Source organism: Sceloporus undulatus, chromosome 1 (genome assembly GCF_019175285.1).
Source record: "Sceloporus undulatus isolate JIND9_A2432 ecotype Alabama chromosome 1, SceUnd_v1.1, whole genome shotgun sequence".
Lineage (NCBI taxonomy): Eukaryota > Metazoa > Chordata > Lepidosauria > Squamata > Phrynosomatidae > Sceloporus > Sceloporus undulatus.
The window spans coordinates 281,755,948-281,780,392 of NC_056522.1; the positions used below are offsets into that span (position 1 = coordinate 281,755,948).

At 39.8% G+C, this 24,445-nt stretch overlaps 1 protein-coding gene across 1 annotated transcript in view; it reads right to left on the reverse strand.

Moving 5' to 3' along the window:
- The window catches only part of PPFIBP2 (PPFIA binding protein 2), a 198,400-nt gene that overhangs the window by 82,241 nt on the left and 91,714 nt on the right, over positions 1-24,445 (reverse strand). Inside the window, exons 4-5 of the mRNA XM_042454773.1 lie at positions 11,384-11,476; positions 4,858-4,971 (exon numbers count right to left, since the gene is read on the reverse strand). Of these exons, the coding sequence (XP_042310707.1) occupies positions 4,858-4,971; positions 11,384-11,476 (207 nt within the window). The remainder of the gene's footprint in view (positions 1-4,857; positions 4,972-11,383; positions 11,477-24,445) is intronic.

Sequence of the window (24,445 nt, forward strand, 5' to 3'; positions counted from 1 at the left end):
TCTCAACAATGATAGCAAGTGGTTCTGAAAATATATGAGAACGTTCCTTCAACACTATGGGATGCAGTTTGTCTGGCCCTGCAGATTTGAATTCATTTAGGTTCACTAGGTGATTTCTGATGAACTTCTTGATTTGCAACCTGGATTCTTTTCTAAGGTCTCTGCTGATGCAGATTATACTCTTCTGTGGCCTGTCCCACAATCATGAAATTGTTCCAACTAAAGTACCAACTGCTTAGCTTCCACTGACCAACTTCTCCCTGTTGTTTAGGATTAAGTCTAGGATTGCTGATCCCATTGTTCCTTCCTCCACCATTTGAAACAGGAAATTATCTGCAAGGCACATCAGGAATTTGTTGGCAAGCCTATGCTTAGCAGAGCTAGTTTCCCAGCAGATAACAGGATAAGTGAAGTATTCCTGGCTTGGCGACCTGTAGTAAACTCCTACCACAATGTTGTTTTTATTTCTCCATTTATTTTTACCCAAATGCTTCCCACTGGTCCAGTTTGATCATTCTGATGGATTTCTGTACAAGTGACTTTGTCTTTGACATATAATGCTACTCCTCATCCTTCTCCATCAATTCTTTCTGATCAGATTATATCCTTCAGTGGTTATATTTCAGTAACAGGGGTCACCCACCAAGTCTCTGTTATACCTATAAAATCAAATTTATCTCCCTGCACAAGAACTTCAAGCTCATCTTGTTTGTTTCCCAGACTCTGTGCATCGATGTCCAAAGCGTTGTTTGTTTTCATGTTTTACCGTACTGCGAATTTTACTGAAGCTTCCATTCTTTCCCTATGTTTCTCCTATAGAATTCACACCCTTGTGTTGAGAGTTTGCTTTTGGACAGATGTTTAAGCCAGCCCCCCAAGGATTCAGTTAAAGCCCTTTTGATCAGATTCACCATGCTTTTTCCAAAGACATTCTTACTGGTCTTTGTGGGATGTTGCCCATCTGTAGCCAGTAGTGCTTAACCTAAGAAGTGAAGATGGTGGTCCCAGAAGCCAAATACACAATACATGCACTTTATGCACCTATTGTCAGACTGCATAGGATCCTAGAGTAAATAAATGTTTTCAAGATATAAAAATATGACTAAACCAGCAAGAAGAGAACAAAGGCTGCAAAGAGATGTAAAAAAAAAAAAAAGGGGGGGGGGGGAAGCACACACAGGCACACATGCAAATTGGAAAGTTGTTTGGTGGGGAAAAACAAACAACTGTTTTCACCTCCTAGAAATAGCAGCTTTCACATTGAAAAGTACATATCACAGAAATTTAGCACAGTACTAATTACAAATACTGCTTACTTCCTGTATTGCCAAAAAAGAAGAGGAATTCCCCTTGAGTTACCACAGGAGTTTGTAAAAGGCAGGCGGAAATCAGCAATGAAAGTGCAGCATGGATAACAAAAGCTTGTTAGTTTACAGTGCATGAAAATAATCATGTGTGATGGTCTGTGACCACTTCAGAAGTCTATTTAATTTACACTTGCTTAGTTAGAATGTTATGCAACCAGGAAGAAAGAAGTAGTTAAATTAGCAACAACTGAAATAGAAATGCCATAAAGCCAGAGCAGAGCAAGTTTGCATAAACAAACAAAGAAAAAAGATCAAAGAAGAAATAGAGTAAGTAAAACATTGTGTGTAATTGGTTAAAGGTAAGCTACAAGAGGCATTGGTTGTGGGAAAAAAATTACACAGGCCAGCAAAAGTGAGGGTCATAAAAACCTTTTTTAAAAGTATGCTTTTATGGGACTTTGGCATTCTAAATCCAAAGATCACCTTATTTTCTCATCACACACTGTTTTTTTGCATCTTGCTTTGACATTTCTATGTTGTAATATGTGACTGAATGCAATGATCCTGTAAAGGGTAAGAAAGGGGTCAAAGTCCTCTAACAGACTTTTGAATCACTTTAATTCACTGATATGAAACACAAACATATGTTCAAAAGCACTAAAAGAAATTGTGCTGAAATACCAGCACCTGCACTTAATCAAAGCTGAGTAACACTTGAGTAGATAAAAATATCGAATTTGTGGAAGAACTGTGTGTGGTATGACATTTTTATTGTGTTTTTCGAATTCAGCATTCAAAATACATTAAAATATTTACAATATTGGGGGGAAAATTCATCGCACGCTTGAGATATCATTGTCTGGAGTGAAACAGAATGTAAAAGGATCATATTGGAAGAGATATGACAAAAGTGAAACCTAAGTTACTTCTCTCCACAAAACAAGTAACTGGATACTAGAGAGAGACACTCAGGGTGAACTGTGGGAAAAGTCAGCAATTTCTTAAAAGACACAAAAGAGCAAAGATGAAAATCTGCCCTAGCAGTAAGCAACCATTGTATACACTTTTAAATGCATTTAATCAGCAATATGAGCTTACAGCTGGTGCAAGGGCCACTGCCTGGGTACTAACAAGGGCAGGAAGGTCTCAGATTATGACACTTGTTCTGAAATCTCTGTATTGCCTCCCAGTGCCACAATGTGTGCAATTCAAGGTATCAGTATTAGCAACCAAAGTCCTAAACACTCAGGATCTACATATGTAAGAACCCATCAAATATTAAATCCCTGGCTGGGATTTAATAACAGCTGGAGAGGTTCTGCTTGTGATGTCCCAATGTAGTATGAAACATAAGGCTATCACACATGGCAGGTCTTTGTTGTTGCTGGCATGCTGGTTATGCAACTCCCTTCCAGAAGAGATCCCATTGTTCTCTACGTTCTTTGTTTTTCAGGAACCAGTTAAAAATATATCTGGACAAGCTTGGGAGCAATAAGCAAAAGTTTTTATCTTTTACTTCTGGTTCTTTGTATAGCTTTTAGTGGGTTTTTAAAATTTGGATATTTGTAATTTATTATTTTAGATACTTTGTAATTTAATTGTAGATTTTAACTGCATTAAAGTATTTTACGAGGAAGGATGGGACATATGTTGGAGTAATAATATAGAATCTGAATGAATCATGTTCCAAAACTGTCATCAATGGCATCAAATAGGTTATGAAACTGAGGAGGAGGAGAATCATAATCATCATTGTCGTTGTTGTTGTTGCATTCAAAAACTTCAGTCAGAAATATCTAGTAGACTATGAGACTAAGAACACTAATAATATAAAACTTAACAAAAAGTTGACATTTGGAATACTAAAGTCTTAATGACTATGGGGTATTTGCATTGTCTGTCTAGGATAACAGTCTGCTTTAAGCATGCTCACAGCAATGCAATTCTGCAAGTGCTTTGTCATGAACACAAGCCACAATTCAGCTGCCTCCAAAAACCAACTTGACGTGTAGTGACAGCTGGCATGTCGAACCGCAATTTGTGCAACATAGCCTTGTAGAAATACATTTTCATTAGCATTCAGGAATTCATCCTGCCAGCCCAAAAAGAATATTTAAAAAAATCCACAAAGCTGTCAGCTATGTGTAAGGGGAGGGATTATGTGAATCTTTTAATACGCTAACTAAAATGTCACTTGTAGTCTCACTGTTTGAGAAAGCGAAAAAGACCAAGCCTACTATGCATCAAATTATGCAGGAATAATATTACTTGACAAAATTCGCAACAAATTTTGTGCATTCACGTTCCTTCATATGCATTATCTTGTAAGATGTGTAACCACGTAGACCAAGATCACTATCATCCTTGAACTGGAAATAGAGGGATGGACCTGAGAGACCATGGCTTACCAAAGGCTTTCTAATGAGTTCAGCACCATGAAAAAAGTATGCACTTTAGATACTCCATGGGAGAAAACAGATCTCTCTTAGGGTTTGTCCCCAAATTGCTATGATTGTGTCCTTTGCAACCACAAATTCAAATTAAACTTTTCTTTCAAATGACATTACCAAATATTGTTAGATATGCCACTTCACATGGAATGGAAAAATACCATTGTGCTTTTATCCTGAGAAAAAGACTGCCTGCAGTCTGACCACAGGTTTTCCTGAAACATCTGAAGTAGAAAACATGTACATCTGGAGAAATGCGAATGATATGTGCCTGGGAAGCTCTATCAACTGCCAGTGCTGCAGGAAGAACATGGAGGGGTGTTTCCTCACAGCAGGGGTATGATCCCCAAATCTGACCAAATCTTCTCTGTACAACACAGGATAGAATAAGTTTTTAAGTACACTATGATCAAAATGCATAGCTAGAACTTTCAGATTATAAGAATGGGGAGCATGAGTAGTAAATTCTTCAAAATTTGTTTTATAAATTAACTCTTACTACTATTTGAATACATAAGCCACACTTAGTGTGTGTGTGTGTGTGTGTGTGTTTCTTTGCTGCACTGAAAAATAGGAAGGGTTGGGTTTCCCATGTACTGTAACTCAATGGAGTAAGGAAACATATTTACACACATGCTCAATTAAAATGAATAGCACCAATGTGAACACCTGAAATCAAATATCCCAGCTTTTTAAATTTGTTCATTTTAAATCTCATTCTACTTTCAGGTTCAAACTATGCAAGAACAGTTTCTAAGCTGCCAACTCTATTGAATTAAACTCTATAACTTAAAAAACAAAACAAAACCACAACCAGGCTAACAGGTTTTCAAGTAACATCCAGTCCTCTTATTGACTTTTCTCTGCTGGATTATAATGAATAATACACACAATAGAGTCATTTTACATCCCTACTGGCTATGGCATTGTTCCACAGAACTATATATTATCAGGCAACAGTGAAACAAGCAAATACCATTTATTAAAATCAGTTTGTTTAAAGACTGGAGGCCATCTTGGTTCAAGAGATGACAGAACAGGGTATATACAGGAAGTTTCCTTGTTTGTAAAGAACTTCCATAGAAATACTGCAGTCCTACCTGTTGAAGCATCTCTTCAGTGGCATTAAGCTTCAGCTGGTGCCCTTCAAGGCAAACTTCTAGGTCTCGAATTTTTTCTCCTTGGGCCTCCACTTGGTCTGTAAGGACACTCACCTGTAATTGAATATAATAATTAGACACAGAACAAAGAAAAAACAGTTTATACTTTCTGTAATAAAATCTATTTCTATTACTAAAAGACATTATAGTTACACACACCTATACACATATCAGTTCCACACTCTTCTGTCTTTAGGTTGATGGTATGGGGTAATCCCTCCATATTTTCAGATCAACCTGGTGGGATAGAATAAGCTGAGAGGCAGCAACCGATTGACCCAAGGTAACCAAGTGAACTTTTCAACTCCCAAATGGGGATTTGAACCCACATCTTTCCATGCCTAAATATAAACTATAACCTCTATGCTACATTGGCTCTTTTTAAAAGCACACTCTCTACTCCTCCTGGTATTATTTACATTTACCTGATCATAGGAAGCTCTTAAACGACTGACTAAATTCAAAACGACAAATTTTGTTTCTTACCTTAAAAAGCTATTACATTACACTTTGAAAATGATTGTTAGAACTTCTTAAGTTTAAAAAAAGAGGAGGAAGAGGAGGAGGAAGGAGAGACCATCTTCTTGAGAAACCAGAAAAACTATAACATACCACTGAAACCCATATATTAGTATTTTCAGCATATAATCTTTCAAAGGAAAACGCTATTGTAGAATCCTGTTAATTTTTTTTAACTAGGCTCCGATCATGCAGCGCCCTTTCAGCTTCTGCCAAAATTTCTCTCCTTAAACAGCAGACAACACAAGGAAAAGGTTCTTCGGGTAGCCAACCAATTAACTTCATTCTTACAACACCACATTCTTACCTATCAATAAAGCTTTTTGTAACTATTAAATAACGTAATGAGCAAAAGACATGTTTTAACACTGGCAGAGCTCTGCTTTTCACAGGTTCAAAGCATTACAAGCTTAAACATGAATAGAAACTTTAGGCAGTGGAGCTGCTGTGAAAGAAATGATTAGTTAAAAACTCCCAAAGAGATCTAAGAATGCTGTTGCCCACCATTACCAAAAACATGAACCGTCATACAGAAACATAAAAAGCAACTGAACCCAAAAGGTAATCAGGAAAATGACAGCTAATGTAGTTTTAAAAACAACAGCCTTTACACAACTTCTGAAAATTTAAGATTTTTAGATGGTTCACAAAACTGCCTACCATACAGTAGAACTCCAGAGTTCTTTTACCCAAATAAACTTGAATCTTGGGGGGCAAGGGGATTGATGGAAGGGTTTGAAGCTTCACTACATTTGCCTGCCACCTTCCTTCTTTCTGAGAAGTTTGCTATTAATAAAAATTGGGAAAAAATATTGCAGAGGTATGCGTCAGAGACACACCTTTTGTACTTTGGTAAAAGCACATAATTGTAGGCTTTTCTGAGTAATTCAGATTTAGGGAGAAGGATGTTGGCTATGAAGCACAGCAAGCCCAGTCATATCTAGAAAAATCACTATATGCCTAGTTGCTTACAGCTGAGAGTTTCTGTTGATTTATTAAGATATTTTAAAGTGGAATAATGTGACCCCCTTCCTTTTCAGATTATCCACAAGCCAAATGCCAGTATACACAGGCAGGCAAAGTACAAGTTCTTCCACAGGCTAGTACCCTATGCCCTATGAGGAATGACTTAGGGAGCTGGGGATATTTAGCCTGGAGAAGAAAGGGTTAAGAGGTGATATGATAGCCTTGTTTAAATATTTGAAGGGATGTCATATTGAGGAAGGAGCAAGCTTGTTTTCTGCTGCTCCAGAGAACAGGACCCAGAACAATGGATGCAAGCTACAGGAAAAGAGATTCTACCTCAACATTAGGAGGAACTTTTTGATAGTAAGGGCTGTTCGACAGTGGAACACACTCCTTCCTTGGAGGTCTTTATGTAGAGGCTGGATGGCCATCTGTCAGGGATGCTTTGATTGAGAGTTCCTGCATGGCTGGGAGTTGGACTGGATGGCCCTTGTGGTCTCTTCCAACTCTACGAGTCTATGATTCTATGTTTCTACTTTTTGCAAGGCAAATACCAACAGACTACAAGCCATATATGATTTACTACAAAAATCTACAGTTTTGTTGCAAATAATTTCTGTTGAACTTTCAACACACAGTGCCTTACTATTTGTATATCCTTTAAAATGAGCCACTAAATTGAACATGACACAGTCACCTTCATGTCACATCTGGATCTGTGCACATTCCAGACCTAGCCTAATTATGTACTGGGTATGGACAGAGGAACCATCTTCAGTGCCTCCATGTCTACTTGTTATATTCCTCTCTCTCTGCCAAACTGAATGACCTCATTTTGTGTCCTTATGACATTCCATCATTGACCTTATGGAAGAGAAAAGAAAAAGTGATAAGGACATGTAAATTATTTTGAGACATCACTTCTACTTTTTAAAATGCTTCAGTATTTCAACAAGGAAGTTTGTTTAGTTGTTAATTGCCATCAAGTAAGCTTCAACTTATGATGGCCCTATGAATGAGACACCTCCAAGATCGTGTCATCATCTACTCAGCTCTGGCAAACTCAGTACTGTGGGTTCCTTAACTGAGTCTCTCTTCCCATAATGTAGTCTTCCTCTTTTTCTACTGCTTTCCACTTTACCAAGCATTATTGTCTTTTCTAATGAATCATGTCATCTCATGAAATGTCCAAAGTACAATAACTTCAGCTTAGTTGTTGTAGCTTCTTGGGAGAGGGGCGACCTAGCTTGTCCTATTTATTTGTCTTTTTGGCAGTCCACAGTGTCCACAATGTCACACTTCAAATTAAATTATTTTCTTCCAGTCAGCACATGTCACTGTCCAGCATTTACAATCATACCAGAAATGCTATGGCAAAAGTGGTTTCGATCACTTGCTTAAAATACATGTAATTTTATTATGATTATGATTTATATATTTTAAATAATTAAATTACTTAATTTTTATACAGAATTTCACTTATTTTATCTTCTGTCAAATAAGTGAATGAGGTATGGGATATGTCAGATAAGTCTATTAGTCACAGCATACTTTGAGCATCTAATGTTTATTTTTGTACATCAAATACATTTTTTATCTGCACATTTTGTACACCTGACTTTCATATGACATTGTGTGCCTTTCTGGCATATAACTGCATTATTAATCCAAGATCACTGGATCTGAAAAAATCATATTGAGGAGTGGGATTTGAGACTGTTCAAGAGGGACATTTTATTCCAAGGAAAATGATTCGCAGGATTTATGATCGCTTAGGTAACTTTCACATTTTCTTCTTAGGCCATTTTGCAAAGTGTCCCACCCCCCACCCCCCACCCCCATCTTCAGGCGATCTGTCAAGTTCCAAACATAAACAATGTCCATTTGGAATATAAAGCTTATAACTAGAATTATTCTATTTTGCAGGGTGCTGCTAAGCACTTGCATTAGAGTAAATATTTCAAAGCAAGTCCTGAGATATTTATAGCAGGGATGAAACTTGAATCCAAATCTTGTGTGAATATCAGACACTGCTCACTAAGGGGCAAACAGACTGGCAGTAAGCTCTGGGTTGGGGGCGGCGCCTGAGCATGGCGTTTAGATGCCACACACTCTGATGCCACCCCCATGCTGCCGGGAAGCCGCATGGATGACTGCACATGTAGTGGTTTCATGGCATTGTGGCAGCATGGTATTTACACATGCCATGCCACCGGAACGCTGAAAATTTGTGGCGGCGGCAGCGGCAGCAAGAGTGCCCTTTTCCCACCCCAAAAGGAGTGGTATTTTGCCCCTTATTTTTGGGGTGGATAAACGTTGGATCGGGGCCACGGCATGCAGTTGCTGTGGCCCCAATCTGGCATTCAAAGGGACAGCATGACACTGCCCCTTTAAGGCCATCTGTTTCAGTCTTAAATTACACTGACATCATAAATTTAATCAACAGATTTATAGCAAAATGACACACAATAGCTTAATTGTAGAAGCTTCTATGGAGCAATTAATGTAATTAAACATACAACAAACAAATATTTAGTACTGCAGTTAAGTAAATATATATTGTTTTTTTCAGTCTCAGCAGTTCTTCTCTTCAAGGACTATAGAGTGTGCATGTATGTACCTTCAAGTTACCTGTGGATTTATGTCAATCCCACAAATTTCATAGGATTTTCTTAGGCAAGGAATATTCAGAGGTGGTTTACCAGTTCTTTCCTCAGAAATATAGTTCACAGTACCTGATAATCATTACTGGTCTCCCATCCAGGTACTAACCCAGAGTACAGTGTATGAAACATAGTATAAGTCATGCTTCAGTTCCTCTTGTGACATACTATTGCACTTCAACCAAGATACTGTAGCGCATTGTAACTGATCTGCAGGCAAAACTATGCTACATCTCTCCACTGCAATGTCCCCAATTCTTGTTTAGCCATTCCTGCCTTCATGGCCATTCTGTGCCTGATGGAAAGCTGGGAAAGATAATAAAACCAGCTATGCCCCTGTAGCCAGACACAGTGCAATTTCATTATCCTCTGAGAGAAACTGAGGTCCTTGAGATTTTGGCAGATAATATCACCAGTTTGCACCTGACTATGGGGACATATTCAGACACCTCAATGATACTGGACCTCCACCAGCAACAGAATGGCCAGGGAGGGGTGCAGTGGGTAACCAGTGAAGGAAAGAGGGAGTTTTGGTTACTGAGGAGGGTGGAAGAGAATACCCAGCTCTACTGTGACCAAAAAAAAAAAAAAAAAGACATACAGTGGTGCCTCGGGTTACGAAATTAATTCGTTCCGCGGCCGCTTTCGTAACCCGAAAAGCCTTCGTAAGCCGAATTGCCATAGGCGCTAATGGGGAAAAGCCGCGTTTCGTGCGAAAAAGCCGAAAAAAGCACCAAAAATTTTCTTCGTATCCCGAAAAAACATTCGTAACCCGGAACAATGATTTCCTATGGGATTTTTTCGTATCCCGAAAATTTCGTAACCTGGGTATTTCGTAGTTTAGGCCTGGTATGTTACTAGCAAGATACCAGTGAATATGTGAAACTTTTTTTTAAAGCTGTTGTCCACTACAGCTAATCAACAGTAGTGCTCTTAAGGAACATATCACCACCATGTTATTTTAATTGTCGGCTGCTATGTGCTGGTTAACCTCCATTCATAAAACAAGTTAGAAAACAAGTTAGAAAGCTTTATTCATAAAACTGAGTTCATCACAGCATAACCATGTTGTCAGGACTGAAGCTTTTTCAATTACACAGTATATTAAAATCACATAGTAATTCAGCCATTTTTGTGGACCTACACCACATCTATAAACCCAAATATTCTGTCTTCCCAGAGCTGGCCCTCCTTCTGTCCCATTCCAAGCTTTTTCACATTCCAGGACTTATCTTAGGAACTCCTAGTCCAGTTCCTCCTTCCCACACATCTGCTCATTACCCAGAACCTTGAATGCTAAACAATTCTTTTACCCGGCATTACCAATGGTGTGACACATCCCATCATCCAGTATTACAAAGCATATATAAATGTATGGCTAACAAGCATGGCAGGACCTATGATACTGACATATGCACAGCAGCTCTTTTAATGTGTTGTCTTCAAGCCCTGGTTTGCACACTCTAACCAGGATAAAATGCTGCTTTTAGGATCCAGCAAACGCAGTGTGGCTATATCCAGAATTTTAAAAGCCCATCATTAGGATCCGGATATACTTTGTTTTGAAAAACAGAGGTTGAAAAACTCTTGGTCTTTCTTAGAAGAAATGAAAAATATCAAAGTTGTATTAGCAAGCTTGGAAAGAACTGTACCTCTCTCTTCTTCCAAAGACAAAAGTAACAAGAAGTACTACAAATTTAACTGTGGATTGTTTTAGAATGTGTATGTTTCATTTGTCCTTTTAAACTGTTAAATGCTTTAATTAATGTGTTTTAATTGATGCTGTGCATTGTTTATTTGTTTTTGTTCTCCCTGCCTCAAACTGTGGGAATAGGCGGGTAAGAAATAAATACGATTATGATTATTATGTTACACTACCCAATATGGACAAAAATTATTTTCAATTTTGGTAAGCACTGAGGTGCCTGCTGCCTCAGGCAGGGTTGTGGCAGAACTGACAAAAGGAAATGCATATCCCCAGAAGAAAAAGTAAGCCATAGCAAGTAACAGCCACGACAGACCAGCAATAAAGGCCGGCACGACGCATGCCCTGACTCCGCCCCCATGCCTTCCATCAAAGCATAATACAGAACATTTTAAATGTTAGTTTCATTTTCATATTGCTTAATTGCAAAATTCTTTCACAGCTAGGCATTATAAAAAATAATAATCAAGATTGTTGTTTTGAAAAACAGTGTAAATATTTCAAATAATAAATTGTAAATTGTTTTTTCTACTGTTATCTTTAATCTACAAGTGAATTAATGAGGATACTGATGCAATTCCAAAGCCCACTGAACGTTCCATATAGTACATACCTGCAGTATGAGAGATTCTTTATCACCTTCTAATCTCGCCAGACGTTCTTGATAGGTTTCATTACTGGCTGAAGTATGGTGACTCACCTGGGACTAAAAAAACAATAGACTTTAATGCAAGAAATTAAATAAGCTGTTATATTGTTAGATGCAGAGCAGAACTTCAAAGCAGAGTATAATAATAGTTATATGAACATAACATGAATGCATTACATAGCTTACCGTTTTCTCAGCAAAGACTGGCAAACCACAAACCTTTTAGCCGATTTTAAAGTGGAATTTAATCTCCCACATTTCTTAGAATTTAATCACCAAGCTAAAACTTCTTCTCTGAGAATCCAAAGTGTGGGGAGGAGGAGTCAGAGATAGATGTTCCAAAGAACAGGTAATAAGTTTCGAGCTGGAAGGTCAAACCACTGCTACCCATAAGTACAATCCCAGCACAGACACAGACACACACATACCTCATAAGCAATCTACAAATGCCCCTCCTTTTCAAAGTAGAAAATGCATAAGGTATTATATGGATGTCCTACTCAAGGGGTGATCATTGGATACATGCCTTTTAGCCCTGTCTGGTCCACCACTCCTTTCCTTGGGCTTGTCAATTGTTCCACTCTGCTTCTATGGTAGGCAAGATACCAAACACACCTGACAGGCAGGTAAGGAGCATAAAAAGAGAGACGGGGGGGGGGGGGAGCATGGCTGTGCCACTTCTTATTATAAAGGGGAATTTTAAAAGGCATGTATCCAATATCTAGCTTGTGAGGTGACAGTCCTAGTTTGATCCTAAGATTCATCATGGCCAAGCTTGTTTAAAAAATATTTGTATGTTTATGAGTAATTTATAAATAAAATAGCCTATGAATTGTAAGAAATCACATTGCATATTAACACTAACTTTTATATATTGTTATTTTATTAAATATTTTAATATTTGCATATTAACACAGAACAAAAATATGATATAATAAAAGAAATACAAATTAAATGACAGAACAGTACAGCGTCACATAGTGGTAGAATTATTTATAATTAGTGCATTCTTTTAGTGCATTCTTGGCATTCTGATACATCACAAGTGTTCCCCAAGGATAAACATGTTGCAGGCAAGCTGTGGAAGGGTAACATGAGAAAGCTACCTCCCTTAGGACATCCAGAGTATGTATGTTCAACCTTTGTGTCAAGGAGCTCAAAGGAAGCATTCATGGTTGCCCCTGTCCCCCCCCCCCCCAATATCCCCTTTTCCCTCACAACTACTCAGTGAGGAAGGTTAGCTTGAGAGACATTGTCTGTCCAAGCTTCTCAGTTAGATTTGAATTTGGAGCCTAGGACTATACATTTGTACTTGAAACTACATACAGGTTATGAAATTGTCTTGAGATCAGTATCATGCAGAAATCACCAGGAGCAGAGGTGACAGGCAAGTATTTACACATCCTTACCTGGAAGTAGCATCCATGGGAATCAAAGGGTCTTATTCCTAAGAAAAAGGCCTTATGGATTGGCTTATAAATTTGCTCATCTGACATATCTTCCCAGTCTGATCACAAATTGGGCTGACATCAATAACACAGAAAATCCATAACAAGACAAACCTGAAGGTAAATAACCTTTTGTCTAATAGAAAGGCATCAAGCAACTCAAACAGCAGGTGTATTTTGCCTGTTACTTGCAATAGGTTTTTTCTCTCTTTCAACTCAGTTCCAGATGAAGATTTATTCTGCATTAAGTCATAAATAGATAATGTATTACCATGCCTTCTACTCTAATTTATTCTTCTAAAATATCCCAGACTGAGAAGCTACATTAGCCAACATCCACATTAGAGAAAGTAATCCAAAGAGAAAATATCAGCTCTGCCAAAACATCAGCTACTGCATGCTTTAATAAGAATAGACAGATGCAGTCTAGACAAGCTCACCTACTAAGCAAACATCTGCTCTGTTTCAGTCAGCATCTTCTATAATATTGGCTATCTTTATAGCAATGGTAATGACAACATAATAAATAGTCATATAACCCAAGGGTATACATGTGTGGATGATACTGGGACCAAGTACTGCCATGGCTACAATGTGAGGAACTTCTTGTGGTCATTCAAGCAGTACAGGAGAGAGAGAAAAAAATACTGCAACATCTGCTTTTAGCACTTTTGCATTTCTGAAGTTTTGGCAACTGTTTACTGGCAGTGTTTAAAGAATATTATGTTCTACGTGTAAACCTTTTCCTGAGTCCAACAGAGACTGCACAGTTATCTATACTTTTCCAAATAAACATGAAAACTTGGACTGCAGAGAGTGGAGCTAAGGATGGGCACAGCTAGAAGAGCTGTTCTGGGCCTACCCCTCAGAACTAGAACAGGCACGACTTCCAAAAAGTAGTTCCATACAGGAAATGGAGAACTTATCACAAAAGGTGAAGGCATACATCACAGGATTCTGAAATGACTTAGATGTTAGCTAGTATGAACCTGTGTGTGTAAGAAAAAGCACACATATTTCCTATAGACAAGGAGTAGTGGGTATCTGCTACACTGTCAATACATGAGTAAGCTCTCAAAAGCCAAACAGGTCCCTAGAAGCCCTTTTGGTGTGGACACAAGAAAGGGCTTTCTTGGTTGCTGGTGGCCCAGAGTTGTAGAAATCCCTACCAAGAGATGGCTGGTTGTCTCTTTCATTGTGTTGCTGATGGCTGTTATTGCGCTGGCTGTAACAGAGCTTTTTAAAAATTGGGTTGATTTTTGGCAACTAGTTGAAGTTGCTTGAAGAAGGCGATTAACTTATTTTTTTAATTCAGTTGTGTTATATTATAACTTCATCTGTTTTGTTTCCATATTACAACTTATATTTTGATTTGCATCTCTGTGTGTGTGAGAGAGAGAGAGGGGGGGGGGAAAGAGGGAGAGAGAGAGAGGTCTTGCGTTCCAGTTTCAGGAGGAAAAGCAGAATATAATGCAAAAAGAGCAATAAGATACTCCTGGCAGAGGCCTATGGTTTATGTAGACTGTGATATTTGAAACATTGGTGGATTGAAATAAGAAAGGAGTAAAGGAGACCCCTGCTTATCTGAGGGGTTAGAGACAGGAGGACAATCAGAGGTGTAATGGTTGAGAGATGGAATCCAGGATTTTTAAAAACTTGCAAATGCATTTTGGCCATTGAAAACATAAATATACAGCCGCACCTCTGTTTTTGCGAACTTGGGATCTGCGTCCCTTGCTTATGTGTGAGCGGCAAATGGAAGAGGAAACAATGGGGGTGCGCCGCCATTCAAGCCAATGGGACTTGAATATTGGTGGTTTTCGTGGTGGGTTCTGGAATGGATGCCTTGCAAAAATGGAGAGGCGAATGTATATAATTTAGCTTTTGCACACATTCAAAAGTACAGTAGTATCGTTCTTTCTATGCTTGCAAATTACAGATAAATTCCATTAATTCGAAGGGGGTTCTGCTCTTTCGTCAGTTTGCACACACTTTTGTGTATACACAACACACATACACACGCACACACACAAAGTGTGTCTGAGAGGTCCCAAGTGAGTCAGGTACAGGAGGAACCCAAGGATTCCTCTGCTTCTTAACTCTCAAAGCAGGAGGTTGGCATGTCAATGGGAGACAGCAGCCTCCAGCTTCATGAATGGAGTGCAGGCAGAATCCAGGGATTCTTCATCCTCTTAACTCCCAAAGCAGAAGGCTACTGTTAGAATGGGAGACAGTAGCAACCAGCTTTGGGAATGAGATGCAGGAGGAATCCAGGGATTCTTCTCCCTCTTAACTCTCAAAGAAGGAGGTTGATGTGGCAATGGGACACAGCAGTCACCAGCTTCAGTGGTGGGGTGCACGTGCCTAACTCCCAAAGCAGAGGCTGTTGTGTCAAATCAGAAGCAGAAGCAGAAAGAATAAGTCCCTGGTGCTTGGGCCTTGCTGTTGCAGCTTCCCTTCGTGCACCAAGAGTGCCTCTCAGCCTGGGAGTCGTCATAAAAGATACATTTAAATTTTAAATACTGACTTAAGCACCTGCTTTGGGGGGAATAGGGGCAGGGGGTGGTCTGGAACGAAATCCCCACAGATACTGAGGATCTACTGTACATTGTTGAAGGGGATCGCCAACATGCACATAAAGATGTAAAGGGGGGCCAGGGGGAGTTTGACAACCACTGCCTTTCACAATAAAAACAACTACTTGTACAGAAATGTGTAGCAAACATGAGACATGTTCAATATATTCCAACTTTCTTTTAATGAGAACAGACAGAAGGAAACAGGGAAGAGCCAACAGAAAATGGTCATCCAATTATTTGTTCAGCAGCTCATCCTCACAGGTTACTCTGAAGGCTCTGGATATAGTTAATAATATGCACTCAGATTTCAAAGGACAAGAGAGAATGTTTGTTTGCATTTTCCAGTTTATTTCTGTGGCCAACTAGTACCTCACTGTTATTGTTCTAAATCGCACCCACCAAACTAATCATCACACAACTAATATATTATACTTAACAACATAGACATGACAGAACATACGGTATGCAAACTTGATGAATGATGCTAAGACTTCTGAGATTTATTTTATATTTCTCTTAAACAGGAACCTGGTAGCTGTGACTAGGGTTGCCATAACCCGGTTGCAACCGGGTTTTTCCCGGTTTTGCCGGCACCTGCCCGGTCACGGCACGGGTGCCGCCAAAAACCAGGAAAAGCCCGGTTGCAGCGGGGTTGCTAGGCAACCCTGGGGCCTCGCTGCCCTCCACCTCCTCCACCGCGCATGGCTGCGCGGAGGAAAAGGAGGGCAGCGAGGCCTGGGGCGGAGGAGGCTGCAGGGAGGCGGCGCCTCGTGGGCGCAGCCGCGCCAACCTCCCCGCCTCCCTGCAGCCTCCTCCCTCCTTCCTGGCCTCCGCGGGGGGCCAGGAAAGCAAGCTGCGGCGATCGCCACCGGGCTCCCCGCCTCCTTCCTGGCCTCCACGGGGCCAGGAAAGAGGCGAGGCCGCGGCGATGGCGGCCGCCTGCTCGCCCCCTTCTGGTCTCCGCGGGGCAGGAAGGAGGCGAGGCCTGGCGATCGCCGCCGGCTCCTCGCCTCCTTGATGGTCCCTGCGGGGCCAGGAACGAGGCGAGGCCCCGATCCTGGCCTCCGATCGCGGCGAGGCCCGGGGCCCAGGCAGGAGGGAAAGCCTCCTTAGTGGAGGCTTTCCCTCGCGCTTGACCTCCGCTCCCCGCTGCGATCGCGAGGGATGTAGGACAGAATTTTCAAACGTAGGACACATTTTTGTGTCCTACATTTGAAAATTCCCTACATTTTTCCCGGTTTGGAGGTCCGGCGCTATGGCAACCCTAGCTGTGACAGGTCTTTCACATGGAGTACTTCCACATACAACTGACAGAAAATGATGCAGGCATGTGGCCTAGTAGTCACTGCAACATTGGTCACTGCTACAGTGGCCTAATGGTCACTGCTACGTTGTTGTTACCATTAGCAGTAATTTGTTGTTGTTGGGTGCCTTCAAGTCATTTCTGACTTATGGCAACCCTAAGGCTTCTGCCATTCTTGCAGTTCCAAAACATGCAAATGCAAGCAGAATCAGGTACCATTTCGGTGGGAAGTTAACAGGGTTCTGTGCAGTCATGCTAGCCATATGACTACCGGAGTTGCCTTCAGACTGGCTCTTCGGTTTAGTAATGGGGATGAATACCGCCCCCTACAATTAGTTCTGACTAGACATTCATGTCAAGGGGAAACCTTTACTTTTTTAATGGGAAACCTAAGGCTTTTCTAGACTGAGAGTGTGTGACTCACCCAGTGTCACCTAGTGGATTTCCATGCCTGAGCAGGACATTGAACCCCAATTTCTAGAGTCCAAGACCTACGCTCAAACCACTATATCATTTTGGCTATACCATGCTGGCTCTCATTAGTAGTAGTAGAATTCAGTTTCATACTGTTTGCTAGAAATTCTGTCTTCTCCAAATGCAAACAAGATAAAAGTACATGCTATATACACTCAACAGTAAAAAAAGAAGAAGTGCTCTTTAAGGATAATTCTCCACACAAGTTCCTCTCCTAAAGACAAATAATCAACTTTTGTCTTACCTATAACCAGGGACTCCTTGATAAGTGTGTGCGTAGGGGCATTATTTCCATTGTGCTTGCTTTATGAAAGAAGAGATTTCTGTCTGTTTGGCTCCAATTACTTCCTCTCTGTTTCCCCTTGCCCCAAGCAGACGCCCACGTGGTCAGGGCCTCTGTTGACACTGCCCTTTGAACCAGTCTCTTTGAGGCTGGAAACAATCCAGGCAAGGACTGTTTTGTTAAAGACATCTGCTTGAATGGGATTTATGAAATCTTGCATGACACCGTCAGCTGGTTCATGTAAGGCAGACAAATGATAGTTGATCTCATCAGCATTTTAAAAGTTTCATTTCACCTTAGCAATTTTATATTTACTCATTTATTCCAAATTTATAATTTTAACCCATTACTAAATAAAACAGGAAACTCAACTCTGGGCTCTTGCAATATCAGAACTAACAATATATCTGATTTATTCACCCCAAACCCCTCCCCAGCTCTCTTAAGTAAAATCAGAGCCTGCTTTGGACAATGTCAATACAAACTGATATAAGTCAATAAGAACTGATGACAATCCAGTTCCTTTCTCTCCCCCACCCCCTCTGGTGAAGGAAACGGGGCTTTTTATTAACAGCCAGAGGGTATCAGATTTCCACCATACTCGGTACCCAAGCATGCAACAGCAAAAGGATCATGTGGTACAAGAAAGAATTTCATGTACAGCTTTGTGCAAATGTTTAATTGCTTATCAAAGGAGCTTATGAGAACAATGGAAATGAAGTCCCCCCCCCCCCCCCGCCACAGTTTGGGAATCTAGAAGAACCTGGATTCTCACCATCTACCACTGCCTCACTACTTACATTCTCACCCACATTCCCATTCATTAAAAAACACTATTAGGAGGAGGAGTTTTAGATGGTGTTGCAATTTTTAGAAACCCTCCACGTAACAACAAATTACTTACAGCTACTGAAATTCCATCACAGTTTCATTTCCTCAGAACAAGGACAGAGACACTATAGGCTGCCTTACCAGAGCACATATACGTGGAAAAGCATATTTGGAAAGAATCCCAATTACGCCTGCACTTTCAAGAATGAGTTCTCCCACAAGAATGTTACACAGTGTCAATGTCCTCTCTGCGATAGGAAACCAGAGATTAGTTTGCAATTCCAGTATGGCTTTCTGGAAATTGCATCTTGAGCACATTTGTTTATGGAAAGAAGATCAACAGTTACTACTAAGCTCCATTTCAAACACATGGTACATGTCTCAACTCCTATGTTCCTGGTTCTCCATTTATTTTTTGGAAAAATGTAAGTGTGAATACAGAATCTTACAACTCAGTTTAGCTGCTAACACCTGATAGCCACAAAACCAATGTATAATTGTTTTGTTATGTACCATCCATAGTATTTGTACAAAGAAGTGCAATTTCCTGTCCTTTTGAGTATCCAAAACTATAGACCTAAGGCTGCAATCCTATACCCAACTGAGGATAATCACCACCGGACAAGATGGGATTTACTTCTGAGTAGACTTTCCTGTTATTGCATTGTAATGCAATATGTTCTTCAGACAAAAACAAAAGTCCTTTTCTCCAACCTTTTCAAACTTCAGTTGTTAACAGAGCCAGAGATAAATAAGGCAAAATGTTGGTAAAATAACTTGAGAAATAATACAGAACTCGGTGTACAAAGATATGTACAAAATACATGCTTAGGTTCTGTTCTATTACTGAGATAATATAGTATGTGATGTTTTTTAATGTAAAGTATATATTTACTGCATATTTAAAAGCAGTTCCATAGAAAGGTCATTTCATAAATAACTTCTCAAAGAGGAAATTCTGGCTAACATGTTTTTATTTTCTAGGTTTGGCTTAATCAGAACAAAATTAAATTGGTCAGTATGATCTCCATGCAAGATGAATTGGACTAATTGGCTTTAATCCTAATGGACAGACAACATGGGATTACATTACTTAAATCTCAAGCTATGTAGCTTGTTGGTTAGTTTGAAAGAGAATCTTATTTCTTTTAAAAAGCATACAAATATCTATGCAAAAGTTACATAAGCAAAGAAAAACTTAGTAAGAAAGCTAGGAAAACACACCATACTGACTTTTTAAAAGCCATCAGCCAAACTATTTGGAAAGTTGTATTACTTGCAGTATTAAAAGGATACTTCATCATTTTGCTCAAAGCTCTTTCTCTTAAAGACAAAGGGCTATTGAGCATTTCCCCATTCTCCTCCCCTCACTGACCACAAGCCATCATTTCTCCCAAGGAGGTGGAAGTTTTCATGTGTTCTGTTTTCTTTACCCATGAACTTGTTAAGCACTGGGACTGCAAAGAGTCACTTACCCTGTTTAGCCACGTGAAGTGTTTGTAAATATCAATCTCACTATCCATGCTTCGGGCCCATTTCAGCAATTATAATTCCTTGGGTTTGGAGCAATCACAGGTTTGTTCTGGAGAACCACAATCGTGCCTGCTCTCTCACCTTGTCTTCTTCCACTTCTAGCAAGCTGAATGGCTGTACATATTTGACTTTGAAAACTGTCCTGCAGGCTGATTCTGCACTCTTCCACTGGGTGTATATATTACAACTGTATAAACTTCATTCTGCATTCCTTCACCTCCCCAGCTCAAAGCATATGTTTTTTTTAAAAAAGTAGAGATCAGTCGTCAACAGGCAGTAATATCATTCTAAAGGCTTCAAAAGATGCATAATGCCAGATGGTCTCAGGAAGGAGGGGGAGAAGCTTCTGTAGCACAGTCGAAATGTACAGTGAGTGTGTTCCCTTTTAATGGTAAAATAACAAGCTAAAAATTGCCAGGCTGTCATAGAGAAACTATTTTCAAGTAATGCCTTCCCGAGCTCTCTGTGAGTGTGGCTGGAACTCATTACCCCAAGACCCTCTATTTCCTGTCTCCTTTTTACTCTGTGTTATTGGAACGCTCCTCAGCTTCTCAGTTTATTTCAGGCTAGGACTAAGCCTAAAAATAAGCCCTGCTGCTTGAGAATTGCTAGTTACTGCAATCTCACAAAGACACAAATATTTGAGGATGGCATCCTCAGCCCAAAGCCAAGTATTCTGTAAGTAGTTTTATAAGGCAGGGCAAATGCAATGCATACGAACAAGATTTCAATGTTCATTGTAAAATAATAATTTTTTTTTACATTCATTACACTAGTTGAAGCTGCCTAGCAGAGCAGTATTTAAGAAATGTTATGATCACATGAGGGTACTATCAATGCAATCAATGTGCCCCCTTCTCTTCTATGCAATACCACTAGCTTTGCATCATATGATGTGTGTAAAACATGAGGAAAAAGCTGGCACCTGAAAACTGTCACTAATCATTTTTCAGGGTACATATGTCTGTTACATATGCCTACTGTGCTATTTTCAGTATAGTTCAACAATTTTAAAATCCTTTTAAAACTGAATTCATTCAGGAGATACATAGGAAGCTGCCTTATGCCAAGTCAGCCTGTTGATCCATACAGTCAGCCCTTCCGATTCGTGGGGGATCCGTTCTGGACCCCTCCGTGAATCTGAAAACTTGTCAATATTGAGGTCGCATGTATTTCAATGGCTTCACACTCTCGCACGCAGGCTCCTTTTAGTTCCCTCCCTGCTCGCTGTCCAGGAAGAGCGAGGCTGCGGATCCCAAGGCCATGAAAAGAGAGGGACAACTATAGTAGATTAACAGCTGCTCTCTGGGCTTTCAGACAGTTTTCCAGCTCTCCTTAAAGCTACTACTGAATGTTCTCTTTAACATGGTCAAGTGGACCAGCTAAGTAGCCCTCCTTTTTTTTCCACAGGGGTGAATAGGCTTCACTCCTTGAATAACCAGTTTTATTGTGCCAGGAAAGAAGACAGAGTTTCATATTTGGTTTTATTAGATAAAATGAAGTGATTAAAGACCATTTCACATATATTTACTAAGTTAATGAGGAAGCTATGCACCATGAACCAAAACATACAAACATGGAACTAATCGATGGAGACACAACAATATCAGAATGCTATAGGACAGTGTTACTCAACGTGGTGTCTCTGGACTGATGTTACACAAGCCATTGCCTCTCAGTCCTTGGTGAGTTTCCAGGAAAGAAATAACCAATTTAAATCAATGGGCTCAAATATGGTCCTGGTCTCTGACACATTAGGGGAAAAAGAAACCTACCATTCCCTCACATCGGATAGCCGAAGAAGCAATGGTACAGGGCAGCAGTTCTCAACCTGTGGGTTGCAACCCCTTACACAGGGATCGCCTAAGACCATCGGAAAACACAGTATTTTTAATTACAGTTATGAAGTAGCAACAAAAATAATTTTATGGTTGGGGGTCACCACAACATGAGGAACTGTATTAAAGGTTCTCTGCATTAGGAAGGTTGAGAACCACTGGTATAGGATATTCCATTCCATCACAATGCCACTACAAATATATATATATATATATATATATATATATATATATATATATATATATATACATATGTGTATACATATATATATATATATATATATATATATATATATATATATATATATATAAATTGCAGTCATGTTAGGCATTGGGACTGGCTAAACAATCAGCATGGCCCTAAAATTAATAAGAATTAATAAGAATGACCTAATGCACACAATAAGATAAATATATGTGAAACTCAGCTTTTCAACTTGTCTGTAAAAAAAGAAGACTTTAAAATGGATTCCTGCCCCTTCAAACCAGTAGGTAGATTGTAACTATAGTAGATTTTTCTAGTATACAGTACATCTTAAATGCACAGTTTAGAATGTGTTCAATTTTCCTACTTTAAACGCTAGCTGTGGGAGAGCCCTATGGACTTATGGGGATCCCACATCTGAAGTGGGATCCTCATAAAAACTGCAGCCTACCTACACCTGTTGGTCAAGTTAGAAAGAAACTATTTAACTAGTCAGCAGCGAGCCACAGACAGGTGAATAGACAATTGCTGCTTTAGCAACATATAATTTGCAAAAAGCTTTATTGTTTTATAATCTTGTAAATTGATCTGAGGATGCTTCATCTCAAAAGACTATGTAACAACAAAACAAAAACAGATGGAAAAATGTACACGTGGGTACACTATAGGTGTGTTGGTACTGAACATCTTGGCTCTTTCTTAACAGAACAAACAAACATGGGGCTTAGTGGAAAAGTTTACACAGGATCACTAAAACCAATCTCCCCCTGAGACCACACATATTGCTTTCTACATCAGTAAAGGAGATCAGACAATTCAATTAAGTTTCTAGCCTGGAGGACATCTATCCTGGCAGATTTTCAACAGAAACTGTTTCACCACCCATACACACACACACACAGCACCACCATCTACAGTGGGAAGAAAAAATGTTTTAAAGACACCTGAACATCCAGTCAAAGTGCGTCTCACTTTAAAACTATAGGTTCATAAAGACAATATTTCCCCACCTCAAGATCTTTAAGTCTGGGGAGTTTCAGTTCTCACACTCTCCCAAGCCCCAGATACACTTCCCTCACTTGGTGTACTATCTTAAAGAGTCAATGACACCTCACTTTCTGATAAACAAAGGATCTCCCACTTGATTATTTGTTTGGTGCGGAGGTGAGAAAGTAAAAAAAAGGACTATGGGAAAGAAATGACTTTGAGGGGTTTTGGAAAGAATTTATTGAGAAAGTACTGAGAAAAGAATGGCTCCGGGGAAGGGGGGCACTGAGGGGTATATAAAATAATCTGTTAAAATGTAATAGAATGTAATAGAATGTAGGAGATATTTGCTTATGGAAATATTATAAAAATTAAATAAATAAATAAATAGGAAAGGGGGGACGAAAACAGACCATAAACACTAGAGCCACTGCTACCTTCTCCCCCTGGGTAGAGTCTGCCAAGAGAGAAACATCTGAATGGATCCTAAAGAATTAACACTGATCCTATATATGTGATTTTGCACAAACTATTTATGCCTAGGGAGAATCACCAATTAGTGTTGCTTGTGGTTTCTGTGTCACTGAGGGGTGAGTCTGCTCCAGCCTTTAGTCCAAACTTTAAAATCTAGAGTTAATTCACTGACCACTGAAGTGGAAGCCAGCCACCACCACTGCAGCTAATAACAAACTGTTTAGAAAATGGCAAAATAAATGAACACCTAAAGGGCTGGACAACTTGATGGCACAAATTTAATCAAATTGAGTTGCTAACCAGTTACTTTATTAAAGAATTCCAAATGTTAAAGTCGTATATTTTTGGACAGCTGGCATGGTATAGTGGTTTGAGTGCTGGACTAAGACTCTGAAGACCAGGTTTGATTCCCAGCTCAACAATGAAACCCACTAAGTGACCTTAGCCAAGTCACATGCTCTCAGCCTCAGGGGAAGGCAATGGCAAACCTCCTCTGAACATGTCTTTCCAAGAAAACCTATGATAGAGTCACTATACATCAGAAACAACCTGAGGGCACACAACAGCAACAAATTATTTCTTCAAGCTACAGTAGAAAATGCAGTTTAGTTCTCTCCAGGGACTGACTGCACTTAATGCACAAGTTATGGCTATATGTGCATTTAAGGCACTGGTTTAGATGGGCCTAGCACCTCTCTGACTGCCCTACCACATTTAAACATCGCAATTAAGTCTAGTTTGCCCTATCCAGAAACACATCCCCTCCTAGAAAACTGGCAAAGCAACTCTCTTGTTTGCCAGGCTGAACATTCAGTCACGTGGACGTCACTGTCCCTGTCAAAAAGGACTATTTAAAATATCTAACATACCTCTTCCTAGCAGTAGCTTATTCCAGATTCTGTGAAACTGTACCTTGATTTTTGTTGCTGTTCTTCTTGTTGGCCAAAACGGAAATTAGAAATTCAAAGGCTTGTATCTGGCACTCCCGTTCGGTGCCCTATCAGTTCAGAATGCTATGGGTTAGGAATGCTGAGGAAGTACATTCCACTGAGTCACAAGCTATCTCATACC